Genomic DNA, 15,843 nt, shown 5'->3' on the forward strand with positions numbered 1-15,843 from the left:
TTCTCCTTCCATGTATGCCTTTTAAAGGGACTTATTACGTCAGCACATTTTACTCATATATACGCTAGTATTTAAAGACAAACGAAAATAACCAACAATCAGTGGACGACAATAAGTGAGAAAAAAAATGAAATGGAAAATATTTAGCGAGTAACATCGAGAAGTCTTGTTCTTTTGTCCCATGATGTTGAATCTTGTCCTATGTAATGCGGTATATAATATATATACATGTATATATGTTTATATATGTATATATATTATATATGCGTATGTATATATATATATATATATATATATGTATATATATATGCTTACACACACGCACACATATATATATACATATGCACTTAATTTTTTATTAATATTATGTTTTCATGTAATATAAAATAATAATAATAATATTTCACTTCATATGTATATAGGTACATGAAAAATCGATTGAGCAATGCGCAGTAGACAGATCTGCTGGTAACTTTTTTCCCAGGTAGACCATACCTATGGCCCTTTGTTAGAAGTGATCAGCACAACGCCCAACGTACAATACTTGTCAGTCATCTTCTCTTGTTAAGGGCGTGTACTGCATCGTATAGGAAAAAAAATTTTAAGTTCTCATTAGTTCTTAAAAACGTTAAAACGTTCAAGAAAAAGTTACATTTCTCAATTTCGATATCATCTCATTCAATTATTTTTATTCAGTAAAATGGGTAAAACAGCAATAATGATTTTACAAGAGTTAGGAATGAAAGAGGGCTTCTTACCAGTTTACACATTGCTTCGTTCACAAACTGGTAAGCAAATAAATATATTTACTTTTAAAGTACAATATAAAGAGTTCTCAGCAATTGGACAAGCTCTGAATAAAAAAGATGCGAAGCAGAAAGCAGCTCAGAATATGTTAATATTGTTGGAAGACCCAAATGACATTTCTAAGACAAAACCACTATCATCTTCAAACGACATTTATCCTGATACTTCATCAGTACCAGCTTTGCTAGATTCAACATTAATGGATGAAGACCTTAGAAATTATGTTGGATCTTTACAAGTATGACTCATTTAAATTATTATTTTTTCTCTATTTAATTCTGTGAATATATATACATATATATATATATATATATATAAAAATACATATCTAATAGAATATATATACTTTCATCATCATTCTCTTTAGAGTTTACTATATATTTTTTGTAAATACTTTTTGTCTATAACATGATCGTAAGAAAGTTTTCTGGTTTTTTAGCAATACTGTTTAGAAAATAAATTAATGCAGGCAGAGTATCAAACTACTAATATAACTGGCCCAGCACACGAAAAAGTGTTTACTATGTCCTGTACAGTAGGGTCAATAACTGAAGAAGCAACAGGAACTAGAAAAAAGCAAGTCAAACAAAGTGTAGCAAAAAAGATACTAGAACGTCTCACGAATACTAATGATCCGTCAGTTGCAAACAAAGATGAATGCGGATCTTCTAATCCTTTTAAAGACTGTGACGATTTGTCTGGAATAGACAAAGATGTTCTTAACGAGTTAAGTTTAAAAGTAGATAATTGTAAACTTAACGAAACCGAATCTCAAGCGAATAAGAAAAAAAAATTTCTAGATCCAAATATCAAGAGTTACCTAGGACCAATACTTCCAAAGGATGTTATTGAATTACAAAATCGTCATTTGTTATTCAAACAGTACGTTTACAATACTGTTTGTAATGGTAGCGAGGAAAAATTAATTGAAATATTTAATACTGTCAAAGGCTTTAAGAGAAGTTTTATGGATATAGAGAAATATGACATCGTAAGAGTAACTTCTCTGGAACAGGAGATTTTAGTATATATTGAAGAGAAAATGAAATTATCCATGGAAAAAAAGATTATACATAGCAGGAATCCATTGCTAAAGATAACTGCTTTTAAAATAAGTAATCCTCTAGATATAGTTCAATTTGGAGCACATAACAGTTCGTTGGTTGCAGGAGCAATAGCTCTAGTTAATATTCTTGACACGATTATAATATACTTGGAGTAAATATGAATGTCTAATTTTTTACAGTTGTTCTTACAATTTTACGTTATGACATTTACTTTTTGGTATTATAATTTATATATGTTGATATCACAATTTATACAATCGTAATTGTGTTTGTAATTGTGATAATAATCGTGACAATAATCGTGACAATAATCCTGATCGTGATCGTAGTTGTAGTCGTAGTCGTAGTCGTAGTCGTAGTCGCAATCAGAATCTTTATCTTAATATTAATCTTAATCTTAATCTTAATCTTAATCGTTGTCAGAATCTGAATCAGAATCGTGGTCGTTATCGTGATCGTAGTCGTAGTCGTAGTCTTGATCGTGATCGTGTTGTGATCGTAGTCATAGTCGTACTAGTAATCATGATTGATGTCGTAATCGTTGTTGTAATTGCAACGTAATCGTAATAGTAATCAAATGTAATGGTAACCCTAAAAAAGATTTTATACCTTGAGGCTTTACATAATCTATGAAATTATAATCGTATAAGTATATTTTATAAACTTTTAAAATCCATTAAAGTGAATTTAAGACTTGAAATATTTATTATAAAAGAAAATAAAAAATAAATGATCAATATAAAATGTTAGACTGTAAGCGTACAAATATATTTTATGTCTCGATATTTGATATAAAATGTAAAATTTTAATCGTATAAATATATTTTATTACCTTGACTTTGTTATATGTAAACTAAGAAACTGTAAATGTATAAATATAGTACAAAATCTTGACGTTTTACAAGAACCGAAATTGTAACAACAAAAGGCAAATAAAAATGGCTGTAAAAGTACTTGTCATCGTGTTACGTGTATAAAGAAAATTCCCTATTCGAAACATGTTATTTTTGGTTTGAAAAGTTATTAGGCGGGAATATATGAATTTACCCGTATTTCAGTCAATGCTTTTCTTCTAATTTCTGCATTATTCTCTGCATTATTATTTATTTGTTTATTAAAAAATTACTTATTTATTACATTAAAAAATTAATTATTTATTTTATTAAAAAGTTATGAATGAAAGTTTGAAGATATACGTCTTAATCGCTGCCAATTTATTGTCAATTGATTTGAAATATACAGGAAGGGACGCTATTCATGAAAATCGTTCAAACGCGATAATTTCCGCTTTATTTATAACCTATAAATAAGTGTTAAAGGAATTGTGAAATAATGCTGTTCAGTATAAGACAACTACACTTGAGAGTGATTTGTAATAGAAAAATTTTGGATACATTTATTGCTAAACCTACAACAAATCTACAAAGAAAATGTAAGTATACTAGATGGGAACATCGTAAACCAATTGCAATAGTGAATAAAAATGAGTTGTTGATGATCAAAGAGTTGTGACTGATACAAAGATATTACAGAGAAAACGACAGAGTATCATGGTCAGAAAAATTAAATCACAAAAAAAAGTTTCTCCAAATGAAGAAACTCTTTTAGATAAGGAAAGTGATAAGATCAATAATAAAAACGGATGGAGCAATCGTATCATCAAACTCAAAGAAAATGATAGTATTACTAGGTCAGTATACAATATACAATATCATAATATCTTAATAATAAAATGATATACAAATATATCTTTTTTCTAGGTCTTTAATGATAAATGTAAAGTCTCGTAAGAAACGAAAGAGGAACGATCAGATTCTTCTAGAGGGCTATAGACTAGTCAAACATGGGACAGAAGTTGGAGTAAAACCCAAAGCTATTTTTCTTTTTCCAGATCATCTGACATTATTTATTTAACTTTGTACGAAGATGTTAAATTATTTCAGATTCCATATAAAACAATACAATTGTGGAGTAATTTAGCAACTTCTCCTGGAATTATAGGTAGGTTTATATTACTATCTAATTAAGTGTCATACATGTAATGTCATATAATTACTACACGCACATTAACTATGCGTAAAATTATATTTATTATGTGCAAAATTACACAACAAGCAAAAGAATAATTATGATTTTCTTTTCACCTAATCATTATGGAAGCGCTGGATTAAGAAGATTTAAAAATGCAAGGACAGAATGTATCAGATGGACTAGCACCGAATCTGTGTCATTTGCAAAAGCCATGAGTAAAGATGGATGTACGGATGAAAAACAATGAAAAGAGATGATGTTTACAGCCATAAACGAACAAAACGACTGCAACCGAGGTCATTATTAGATATCAGATGAATATATCGATTAGTGAAAGATTATTTCAAACTACTCGATGCTTTAATGAAGTCTTCTATTAACAAATTATTTAAAGATATAAAATTTATTTTTCTGCTCAGCCTTCATTTGGACAAGGTGTCGATAGGCACTTATTTGGTTTAAAAATGATAGCTTCTATCGAATCAATGTGTCTTCCAGAATTGTATAAGGATGTTGCATATATTAAAAGTACATACTATGATTTAACAACGAGTCAAGTAAGAAATAAACATAGTTATTCCGAATAAACATGTTTACAATTGTGGATACAAGTTTTGATGTAATTCTCTAATCAACAGGTACCTCATAAAACATCGTCATTTATGTGTTACGGTCCGGTTGTACCAGAAGGTTACGGTTGTTGTTATAATCCTCGAGAGAACGATATTCTCTTTCGTTGCTCTCCCTTCAAATCCAGTACAAAAGCAGACGCAACACAATTTGCCAACACTTTAAAAGAAACTTTGTGTCGGATGAGAAACTTATGTAATGTTTGATTATATTGATATACTATGTAATAGTATAAATATATAATTATTTCATTTGTTAACTTGGATAGATTATCCATACGCTATATTGTTTTCATAATTTATATTTAAACAATAAAATTCTCAATTTCTAAGCATAATATAAAAAATATTTAATATCTATTTGAATTTTTTTCTTTGGGGGAAAAAAAAAGGAGGAATCGTCGAAAAAAAAAGGAAGCAATGTTCCCAGCGCGATTTATCAAAGTGACCTCTCATCTTTGTATAATTTTTTTTTTATTTTTGATAACATACAATATAAAATATTACAAAATTAACTAAGTTGTGATGAAAATATATATATTCTATTATTGTTGTCTACCCGTAATATTCCACATGATATTGTACTTCTTATGGTTGTGTTTATACAATAATTGATATAAATAAAAATAATCTATACCGTACAATGAAAATTTTTGACTGCGTACATATTTGTATACTCTCCTCTGTTCAACCGATCGAATTTTAAAAATAATTTAGCATGTAATTATATAACGTATTACAAGCAGAAATATTATCAATTCGAATAAAGAAAGCTTTCGTGTATATAATATTTCAAGAAAATTGACCTAAATATACCCATAATTCCACGTATTTTCTAAGTTCAATAGTAATTGTATTTCCACGATCTTGCTGAATTTCTCCTTCCATGTATGCCTTTTAAAGGGACTTATTACGTCAGCACATTTTACTCATATATACGCTAGTATTTAAAGACAAACGAAAATAACCAACAATCAGTGGACGACAATAAGTGAGGAAAAAAATGAAATGGAAAATATTTAGCGAGTAACATCGAGAAGTCTTGTTCTTTTGTCCCATGATGTTGAATCTTGTCCTATGTAATGCGGTATATAATATATATACATGTATATATGTTTATATATGTATATATATTATATATGCGTATGTATATATATATATATATATATATATGTATATATATATGCTTACACACACGCACACATATATATATACATATGCACTTAATTTTTTATTAATATTATGTTTTCATGTAATATAAAATAATAATAATAATATTTCACTTCATATGTATATAGGTACATGAAAAATCGATTGAGCAATGCGCAGTAGAGAGATCTGCTGGTAACTTTTTTCCCAGGTAGACCATACCTATGGCCCTTTGTTAGAAGTGATCAGCACAACGCCCAACGTACAATACTTGTCAGTCATCTTCTCTTGTTAAGGGCGTGTACTGCATCGTATAGGAAAAAAAATTTTAAGTTCTCATTAGTTCTTAAAAACGTTAAAACGTTCAAGAAAAAGTTACATTTCTCAATTTCGATATCATCTCATTCAATTATTTTTATTCAGTAAAATGGGTAAAACAGCAATAATGATTTTACAAGAGTTAGGAATGAAAGAGGGCTTCTTACCAGTTTACACATTGCTTCGTTCACAAACTGGTAAGCAAATAAATATATTTACTTTTAAAGTACAATATAAAGAGTTCTCAGCAATTGGACAAGCTCTGAATAAAAAAGATGCGAAGCAGAAAGCAGCTCAGAATATGTTAATATTGTTGGAAGACCCAAATGACATTTCTAAGACAAAACCACTATCATCTTCAAACGACATTTATCCTGATACTTCATCAGTACCAGCTTTGCTAGATTCAACATTAATGGATGAAGACCTTAGAAATTATGTTGGATCTTTACAAGTATGACTCATTTAAATTATTATTTTTTCTCTATTTAATTCTGTGAATATATATATATATATATATATATATATATAAAAATACATATCTAATAGAATATATATACTTTCATCATCATTCTCTTTAGAGTTTACTATATATTTTTTGTAAATACTTTTTGTCTATAACATGATCGTAAGAAAGTTTTCTGGTTTTTTAGCAATACTGTTTAGAAAATAAATTAATGCAGGCAGAGTATCAAACTACTAATATAACTGGCCCAGCACACGAAAAAGTGTTTACTATGTCCTGTACAGTAGGGTCAATAACTGAAGAAGCAACAGGAACTAGAAAAAAGCAAGTCAAACAAAGTGTAGCAAAAAAGATACTAGAACGTCTCACGAATACTAATGATCCGTCAGTTGCAAACAAAGATGAATGCGGATCTTCTAATCCTTTTAAAGACTGTGACGATTTGTCTGGAATAGACAAAGATGTTCTTAACGAGTTAAGTTTAAAAGTAGATAATTGTAAACTTAACGAAACCGAATCTCAAGCGAATAAGAAGAAAAAATTTCTAGATCCAAATATCAAGAGTTACCTAGGACCAATACTTCCAAAGGATGTTATTGAATTACAAAATCGTCATTTGTTATTCAAACAGTACGTTTACAATACTGTTTGTAATGGTAGCGAGGAAAAATTAATTGAAATATTTAATACTGTCAAAGGCTTTAAGAGAAGTTTTATGGATATAGAGAAATATGACATCGTAAGAGTAACTTCTCTGGAACAGGAGATTTTAGTATATATTGAAGAGAAAATGAAATTATCCATGGAAAAAAAGATTATACATAGCAGGAATCCATTGCTAAAGATAACTGCTTTTAAAATAAGTAATCCTCTAGATATAGTTCAATTTGGAGCACATAACAGTTCGTTGGTTGCAGGAGCAATAGCTCTAGTTAATATTCTTGACACGATTATAATATACTTGGAGTAAATATGAATGTCTAATTTTTTACAGTTGTTCTTACAATTTTACGTTATGACATTTACTTTTTGGTATTATAATTTATATATGTTGATATCACAATTTATACAATCGTAATTGTGTTTGTAATTGTGATAATAATCGTGACAATAATCGTGACAATAATCCTGATCGTGATCGTAGTTGTAGTCGTAGTCGTAGTCGTAGTCGTAGTCGCAATCAGAATCTTTATCTTAATATTAATCTTAATCTTAATCTTAATCTTAATCGTTGTCAGAATCTGAATCAGAATCGTGGTCGTTATCGTGATCGTAGTCGTAGTCGTAGTCTTGATCGTGATCGTGTTGTGATCGTAGTCATAGTCGTACTAGTAATCATGATTGATGTCGTAATCGTTGTTGTAATTGCAACGTAATCGTAATAGTAATCAAATGTAATGGTAACCCTAAAAAAGATTTTATACCTTGAGGCTTTACATAATCTATGAAATTATAATCGTATAAGTATATTTTATAAACTTTTAAAATCCATTAAAGTGAATTTAAGACTTGAAATATTTATTATAAAAGAAAATAAAAAATAAATGATCAATATAAAATGTTAGACTGTAAGCGTACAAATATATTTTATGTCTCGATATTTGATATAAAATGTAAAATTTTAATCGTATAAATATATTTTATTACCTTGACTTTGTTATATGTAAACTAAGAAACTGTAAATGTATAAATATAGTACAAAATCTTGACGTTTTACAAGAACCGAAATTGTAACAACAAAAGGCAAATAAAAATGGCTGTAAAAGTACTTGTCATCGTGTTACGTGTATAAAGAAAATTCCCTATTCGAAACATGTTATTTTTGGTTTGAAAAGTTATTAGGCGGGAATATATGAATTTACCCGTATTTCAGTCAATGCTTTTCTTCTAATTTCTGCATTATTCTCTGCATTATTATTTATTTGTTTATTAAAAAATTACTTATTTATTACATTAAAAAATTAATTATTTATTTTATTAAAAAGTTATGAATGAAAGTTTGAAGATATACGTCTTAATCGCTGCCAATTTATTGTCAATTGATTTGAAATATACAGGAAGGGACGCTATTCATGAAAATCGTTCAAACGCGATAATTTCCGCTTTATTTATAACCTATAAATAAGTGTTAAAGGAATTGTGAAATAATGCTGTTCAGTATAAGACAACTACACTTGAGAGTGATTTGTAATAGAAAAATTTTGGATACATTTATTGCTAAACCTACAACAAATCTACAAAGAAAATGTAAGTATACTAGATGGGAACATCGTAAACCAATTGCAATAGTGAATAAAAATGAGTTGTTGATGATCAAAGAGTTGTGACTGATACAAAGATATTACAGAGAAAACGACAGAGTATCATGGTCAGAAAAATTAAATCACAAAAAAAAGTTTCTCCAAATGAAGAAACTCTTTTAGATAAGGAAAGTGATAAGATCAATAATAAAAACGGATGGAGCAATCGTATCATCAAACTCAAAGAAAATGATAGTATTACTAGGTCAGTATACAATATACAATATCATAATATCTTAATAATAAAATGATATACAAATATATCTTTTTTCTAGGTCTTTAATGATAAATGTAAAGTCTCGTAAGAAACGAAAGAAGAACGATCAGATTCTTCTAGAGGGCTATAGACTAGTCAAACATGGGACAGAAGTTGGAGTAAAACCCAAAGCTATTTTTCTTTTTCCAGATCATCTGACATTATTTATTTAACTTTGTACGAAGATGTTAAATTATTTCAGATTCCATATAAAACAATACAATTGTGGAGTAATTTAGCAACTTCTCCTGGAATTATAGGTAGGTTTATATTACTATCTAATTAAGTGTCATACATGTAATGTCATATAATTACTACACGCACATTAACTATGCGTAAAATTATATTTATTATGTGCAAAATTACACAACAAGCAAAAGAATAATTATGATTTTCTTTTCACCTAATCATTATGGAAGCGCTGGATTAAGAAGATTTAAAAATGCAAGGACAGAATGTATCAGATGGACTAGCACCGAATCTGTGTCATTTGCAAAAGCCATGAGTAAAGATGGATGTACGGATGAAAAACAATGAAAAGAGATGATGTTTACAGCCATAAACGAACAAAACGACTGCAACCGAGGTCATTATTAGATATCAGATGAATATATCGATTAGTGAAAGATTATTTCAAACTACTCGATGCTTTAATGAAGTCTTCTATTAACAAATTATTTAAAGATATAAAATTTATTTTTCTGCTCAGCCTTCATTTGGACAAGGTGTCGATAGGCACTTATTTGGTTTAAAAATGATAGCTTCTATCGAATCAATGTGTCTTCCAGAATTGTATAAGGATGTTGCATATATTAAAAGTACATACTATGATTTAACAACGAGTCAAGTAAGAAATAAACATAGTTATTCCGAATAAACATGTTTACAATTGTGGATACAAGTTTTGATGTAATTCTCTAATCAACAGGTACCTCATAAAACATCGTCATTTATGTGTTACGGTCCGGTTGTACCAGAAGGTTACGGTTGTTGTTATAATCCTCGAGAGAACGATATTCTCTTTCGTTGCTCTCCCTTCAAATCCAGTACAAAAGCAGACGCAACACAATTTGCCAACACTTTAAAAGAAACTTTGTGTCGGATGAGAAACTTATGTAATGTTTGATTATATTGATATACTATGTAATAGTATAAATATATAATTATTTCATTTGTTAACTTGGATAGATTATCCATACGCTATATTGTTTTCATAATTTATATTTAAACAATAAAATTCTCAATTTCTAAGCATAATATAAAAAATATTTAATATCTATTTGAATTTTTTTCTTTGGGGGAAAAAAAAAGGAGGAATCGTCGAAAAAAAAAGGAAGCAATGTTCCCAGCGCGATTTATCAAAGTGACCTCTCATCTTTGTATAATTTTTTTTTTATTTTTGATAACATACAATATAAAATATTACAAAATTAACTAAGTTGTGATGAAAATATATATATTCTATTATTGTTGTCTACCCGTAATATTCCACATGATATTGTACTTCTTATGGTTGTGTTTATACAATAATTGATATAAATAAAAATAATCTATACCGTACAATGAAAATTTTTGACTGCGTACATATTTGTATACTCTCCTCTGTTCAACCGATCGAATTTTAAAAATAATTTAGCATGTAATTATATAACGTATTACAAGCAGAAATATTATCAATTCGAATAAAGAAAGCTTTCGTGTATATAATATTTCAAGAAAATTGACCTAAATATACCCATAATTCCACGTATTTTCTAAGTTCAATAGTAATTGTATTTCCACCATCTTGCTGAATTTCTCCTTCCATGTATGCCTTTTAAAGGGACTTATTACGTCAGCACATTTTACTCATATATACGCTAGTATTTAAAGACAAACGAAAATAACCAACAATCAGTGGACGACAATAAGTGAGGAAAAAAATGAAATGGAAAATATTTAGCGAGTAACATCGAGAAGTCTTGTTCTTTTGTCCCATGATGTTGAATCTTGTCCTATGTAATGCGGTATATAATATATATACATGTATATATGTTTATATATGTATATATATTATATATGCGTATGTATATATATATATATATATATGTATATATATATGCTTACACACACGCACACATATATATATACATATGCACTTAATTTTTTATTAATATTATGTTTTCATGTAATATAAAATAATAATAATAATATTTCACTTCATATGTATATAGGTACATGAAAAATCGATTGAGCAATGCGCAGTAGAGAGATCTGCTGGTAACTTTTTTCCCAGGTAGACATACCTATGGCCCTTTGTTAGAAGTGATCAGCACAACGCCCAACGTACAATACTTGTCAGTCATCTTCTCTTGTTAAGGGCGTGTACTGCATCGTATAGGAAAAAAAATTTTAAGTTCTCATTAGTTCTTAAAAACGTTAAAACGTTCAAGAAAAAGTTACATTTCTCAATTTCGATATCATCTCATTCAATTATTTTTATTCAGTAAAATGGGTAAAACAGCAATAATGATTTTACAAGAGTTAGGAATGAAAGAGGGCTTCTTACCAGTTTACACATTGCTTCGTTCACAAACTGGTAAGCAAATAAATATATTTACTTTTAAAGTACAATATAAAGAGTTCTCAGCAATTGGACAAGCTCTGAATAAAAAAGATGCGAAGCAGAAAGCAGCTCAGAATATGTTAATATTGTTGGAAGACCCAAATGACATTTCTAAGACAAAACCACTATCATCTTCAAACGACATTTATCCTGATACTTCATCAGTACCAGCTTTGCTAGATTCAACATTAATGGATGAAGACCTTAGAAATTATGTTGGATCTTTACAAGTATGACTCATTTAAATTATTATTTTTTCTCTATTTAATTCTGTGAATATATATACATATATATATATATATATATATATATAAAAATACATATCTAATAGAATATATATACTTTCATCATCATTCTCTTTAGAGTTTACTATATATTTTTTGTAAATACTTTTTGTCTATAACATGATCGTAAGAAAGTTTTCTGGTTTTTTAGCAATACTGTTTAGAAAATAAATTAATGCAGGCAGAGTATCAAACTACTAATATAACTGGCCCAGCACACGAAAAAGTGTTTACTATGTCCTGTACAGTAGGGTCAATAACTGAAGAAGCAACAGGAACTAGAAAAAAGCAAGTCAAACAAAGTGTAGCAAAAAAGATACTAGAACGTCTCACGAATACTAATGATCCGTCAGTTGCAAACAAAGATGAATGCGGATCTTCTAATCCTTTTAAAGACTGTGACGATTTGTCTGGAATAGACAAAGATGTTCTTAACGAGTTAAGTTTAAAAGTAGATAATTGTAAACTTAACGAAACCGAATCTCAAGCGAATAAGAAGAAAAAATTTCTAGATCCAAATATCAAGAGTTACCTAGGACCAATACTTCCAAAGGATGTTATTGAATTACAAAATCGTCATTTGTTATTCAAACAGTACGTTTACAATACTGTTTGTAATGGTAGCGAGGAAAAATTAATTGAAATATTTAATACTGTCAAAGGCTTTAAGAGAAGTTTTATGGATATAGAGAAATATGACATCGTAAGAGTAACTTCTCTGGAACAGGAGATTTTAGTATATATTGAAGAGAAAATGAAATTATCCATGGAAAAAAAGATTATACATAGCAGGAATCCATTGCTAAAGATAACTGCTTTTAAAATAAGTAATCCTCTAGATATAGTTCAATTTGGAGCACATAACAGTTCGTTGGTTGCAGGAGCAATAGCTCTAGTTAATATTCTTGACACGATTATAATATACTTGGAGTAAATATGAATGTCTAATTTTTTACAGTTGTTCTTACAATTTTACGTTATGACATTTACTTTTTGGTATTATAATTTATATATGTTGATATCACAATTTATACAATCGTAATTGTGTTTGTAATTGTGATAATAATCGTGACAATAATCGTGACAATAATCCTGATCGTGATCGTAGTTGTAGTCGTAGTCGTAGTCGTAGTCGTAGTCGCAATCAGAATCTTTATCTTAATATTAATCTTAATCTTAATCTTAATCTTAATCGTTGTCAGAATCTGAATCAGAATCGTGGTCGTTATCGTGATCGTAGTCGTAGTCGTAGTCTTGATCGTGATCGTGTTGTGATCGTAGTCATAGTCGTACTAGTAATCATGATTGATGTCGTAATCGTTGTTGTAATTGCAACGTAATCGTAATAGTAATCAAATGTAATGGTAACCCTAAAAAAGATTTTATACCTTGAGGCTTTACATAATCTATGAAATTATAATCGTATAAGTATATTTTATAAACTTTTAAAATCCATTAAAGTGAATTTAAGACTTGAAATATTTATTATAAAAGAAAATAAAAAATAAATGATCAATATAAAATGTTAGACTGTAAGCGTACAAATATATTTTATGTCTCGATATTTGATATAAAATGTAAAATTTTAATCGTATAAATATATTTTATTACCTTGACTTTGTTATATGTAAACTAAGAAACTGTAAATGTATAAATATAGTACAAAATCTTGACGTTTTACAAGAACCGAAATTGTAACAACAAAAGGCAAATAAAAATGGCTGTAAAAGTACTTGTCATCGTGTTACGTGTATAAAGAAAATTCCCTATTCGAAACATGTTATTTTTGGTTTGAAAAGTTATTAGGCGGGAATATATGAATTTACCCGTATTTCAGTCAATGCTTTTCTTCTAATTTCTGCATTATTCTCTGCATTATTATTTATTTGTTTATTAAAAAATTACTTATTTATTACATTAAAAAATTAATTATTTATTTTATTAAAAAGTTATGAATGAAAGTTTGAAGATATACGTCTTAATCGCTGCCAATTTATTGTCAATTGATTTGAAATATACAGGAAGGGACGCTATTCATGAAAATCGTTCAAACGCGATAATTTCCGCTTTATTTATAACCTATAAATAAGTGTTAAAGGAATTGTGAAATAATGCTGTTCAGTATAAGACAACTACACTTGAGAGTGATTTGTAATAGAAAAATTTTGGATACATTTATTGCTAAACCTACAACAAATCTACAAAGAAAATGTAAGTATACTAGATGGGAACATCGTAAACCAATTGCAATAGTGAATAAAAATGAGTTGTTGATGATCAAAGAGTTGTGACTGATACAAAGATATTACAGAGAAAACGACAGAGTATCATGGTCAGAAAAATTAAATCACAAAAAAAAGTTTCTCCAAATGAAGAAACTCTTTTAGATAAGGAAAGTGATAAGATCAATAATAAAAACGGATGGAGCAATCGTATCATCAAACTCAAAGAAAATGATAGTATTACTAGGTCAGTATACAATATACAATATCATAATATCTTAATAATAAAATGATATACAAATATATCTTTTTTCTAGGTCTTTAATGATAAATGTAAAGTCTCGTAAGAAACGAAAGAAGAACGATCAGATTCTTCTAGAGGGCTATAGACTAGTCAAACATGGGACAGAAGTTGGAGTAAAACCCAAAGCTATTTTTCTTTTTCCAGATCATCTGACATTATTTATTTAACTTTGTACGAAGATGTTAAATTATTTCAGATTCCATATAAAACAATACAATTGTGGAGTAATTTAGCAACTTCTCCTGGAATTATAGGTAGGTTTATATTACTATCTAATTAAGTGTCATACATGTAATGTCATATAATTACTACACGCACATTAACTATGCGTAAAATTATATTTATTATGTGCAAAATTACACAACAAGCAAAAGAATAATTATGATTTTCTTTTCACCTAATCATTATGGAAGCGCTGGATTAAGAAGATTTAAAAATGCAAGGACAGAATGTATCAGATGGACTAGCACCGAATCTGTGTCATTTGCAAAAGCCATGAGTAAAGATGGATGTACGGATGAAAAACAATGAAAAGAGATGATGTTTACAGCCATAAACGAACAAAACGACTGCAACCGAGGTCATTATTAGATATCAGATGAATATATCGATTAGTGAAAGATTATTTCAAACTACTCGATGCTTTAATGAAGTCTTCTATTAACAAATTATTTAAAGATATAAAATTTATTTTTCTGCTCAGCCTTCATTTGGACAAGGTGTCGATAGGCACTTATTTGGTTTAAAAATGATAGCTTCTATCGAATCAATGTGTCTTCCAGAATTGTATAAGGATGTTGCATATATTAAAAGTACATACTATGATTTAACAACGAGTCAAGTAAGAAATAAACATAGTTATTCCGAATAAACATGTTTACAATTGTGGATACAAGTTTTGATGTAATTCTCTAATCAACAGGTACCTCATAAAACATCGTCATTTATGTGTTACGGTCCGGTTGTACCAGAAGGTTACGGTTGTTGTTATAATCCTCGAGAGAACGATATTCTCTTTCGTTGCTCTCCCTTCAAATCCAGTACAAAAGCAGACGCAACACAATTTGCCAACACTTTAAAAGAAACTTTGTGTCGGATGAGAAACTTATGTAATGTTTGATTATATTGATATACTATGTAATAGTATAAATATATAATTATTTCATTTGTTAACTTGGATAGATTATCCATACGCTATATTGTTTTCATAATTTATATTTAAACAATAAAATTCTCAATTTCTAAGCATAATATAAAAAATATTTAATATCTATTTGAATTTTTTTCTTTGGGGGAAAAAAAAAGGAGGAATCGTCGAAAAAAAAAGGAAGCAATGTTCCCAGCGCGATTTATCAAAGTGACCTCTCATCTTTGTATAATTTTTTTTTTATTTTTGATAACATAC

The 15,843-nt window shown here is 28.6% G+C and overlaps 2 protein-coding genes across 3 annotated transcripts; both read left to right on the plus strand.

Annotated features, from left to right (window-relative positions):
• Window positions 1–700: 700 nt before the first annotated feature.
• LOC127072507 (RISC-loading complex subunit tarbp2-like) lies at window positions 701–3,306 on the plus strand. Its single transcript, XM_051012943.1, has 2 exons — window positions 701–1,045; window positions 1,247–3,306. The coding sequence occupies exons 1-2, from the start codon at window positions 701–703 to the stop codon at window positions 2,027–2,029; spliced, it is 1,128 nt and encodes a 375-aa protein (XP_050868900.1). The 3' UTR covers window positions 2,030–3,306.
• A 2,804-nt stretch (window positions 3,307–6,110) lies between these two features.
• On the plus strand, window positions 6,111–14,123 carry LOC127072509 (RISC-loading complex subunit tarbp2-like). 2 transcript variants are annotated; one of them, XM_051012946.1, is made up of 2 exons: window positions 6,111–6,455; window positions 12,064–14,123. In XM_051012946.1, exons 1-2 carry the CDS (start codon window positions 6,111–6,113, stop codon window positions 12,844–12,846), a joined length of 1,128 nt encoding a protein of 375 aa, XP_050868903.1. In that variant the 3' UTR covers window positions 12,847–14,123. The 2 variants fall into 2 exon arrangements, with proteins under 2 accessions (XP_050868903.1, XP_050868902.1); XM_051012945.1 differs by lacking the exon at window positions 12,064–14,123 and adding an exon at window positions 6,655–8,714.
• Window positions 14,124–15,843: the final 1,720 nt, after the last annotated feature.

This window comes from Vespula vulgaris, unplaced genomic scaffold (genome assembly GCF_905475345.1).
Source record: "Vespula vulgaris unplaced genomic scaffold, iyVesVulg1.1, whole genome shotgun sequence".
In the NCBI taxonomy this organism is placed as follows: Eukaryota; Metazoa; Arthropoda; class Insecta; order Hymenoptera; family Vespidae; genus Vespula; species Vespula vulgaris.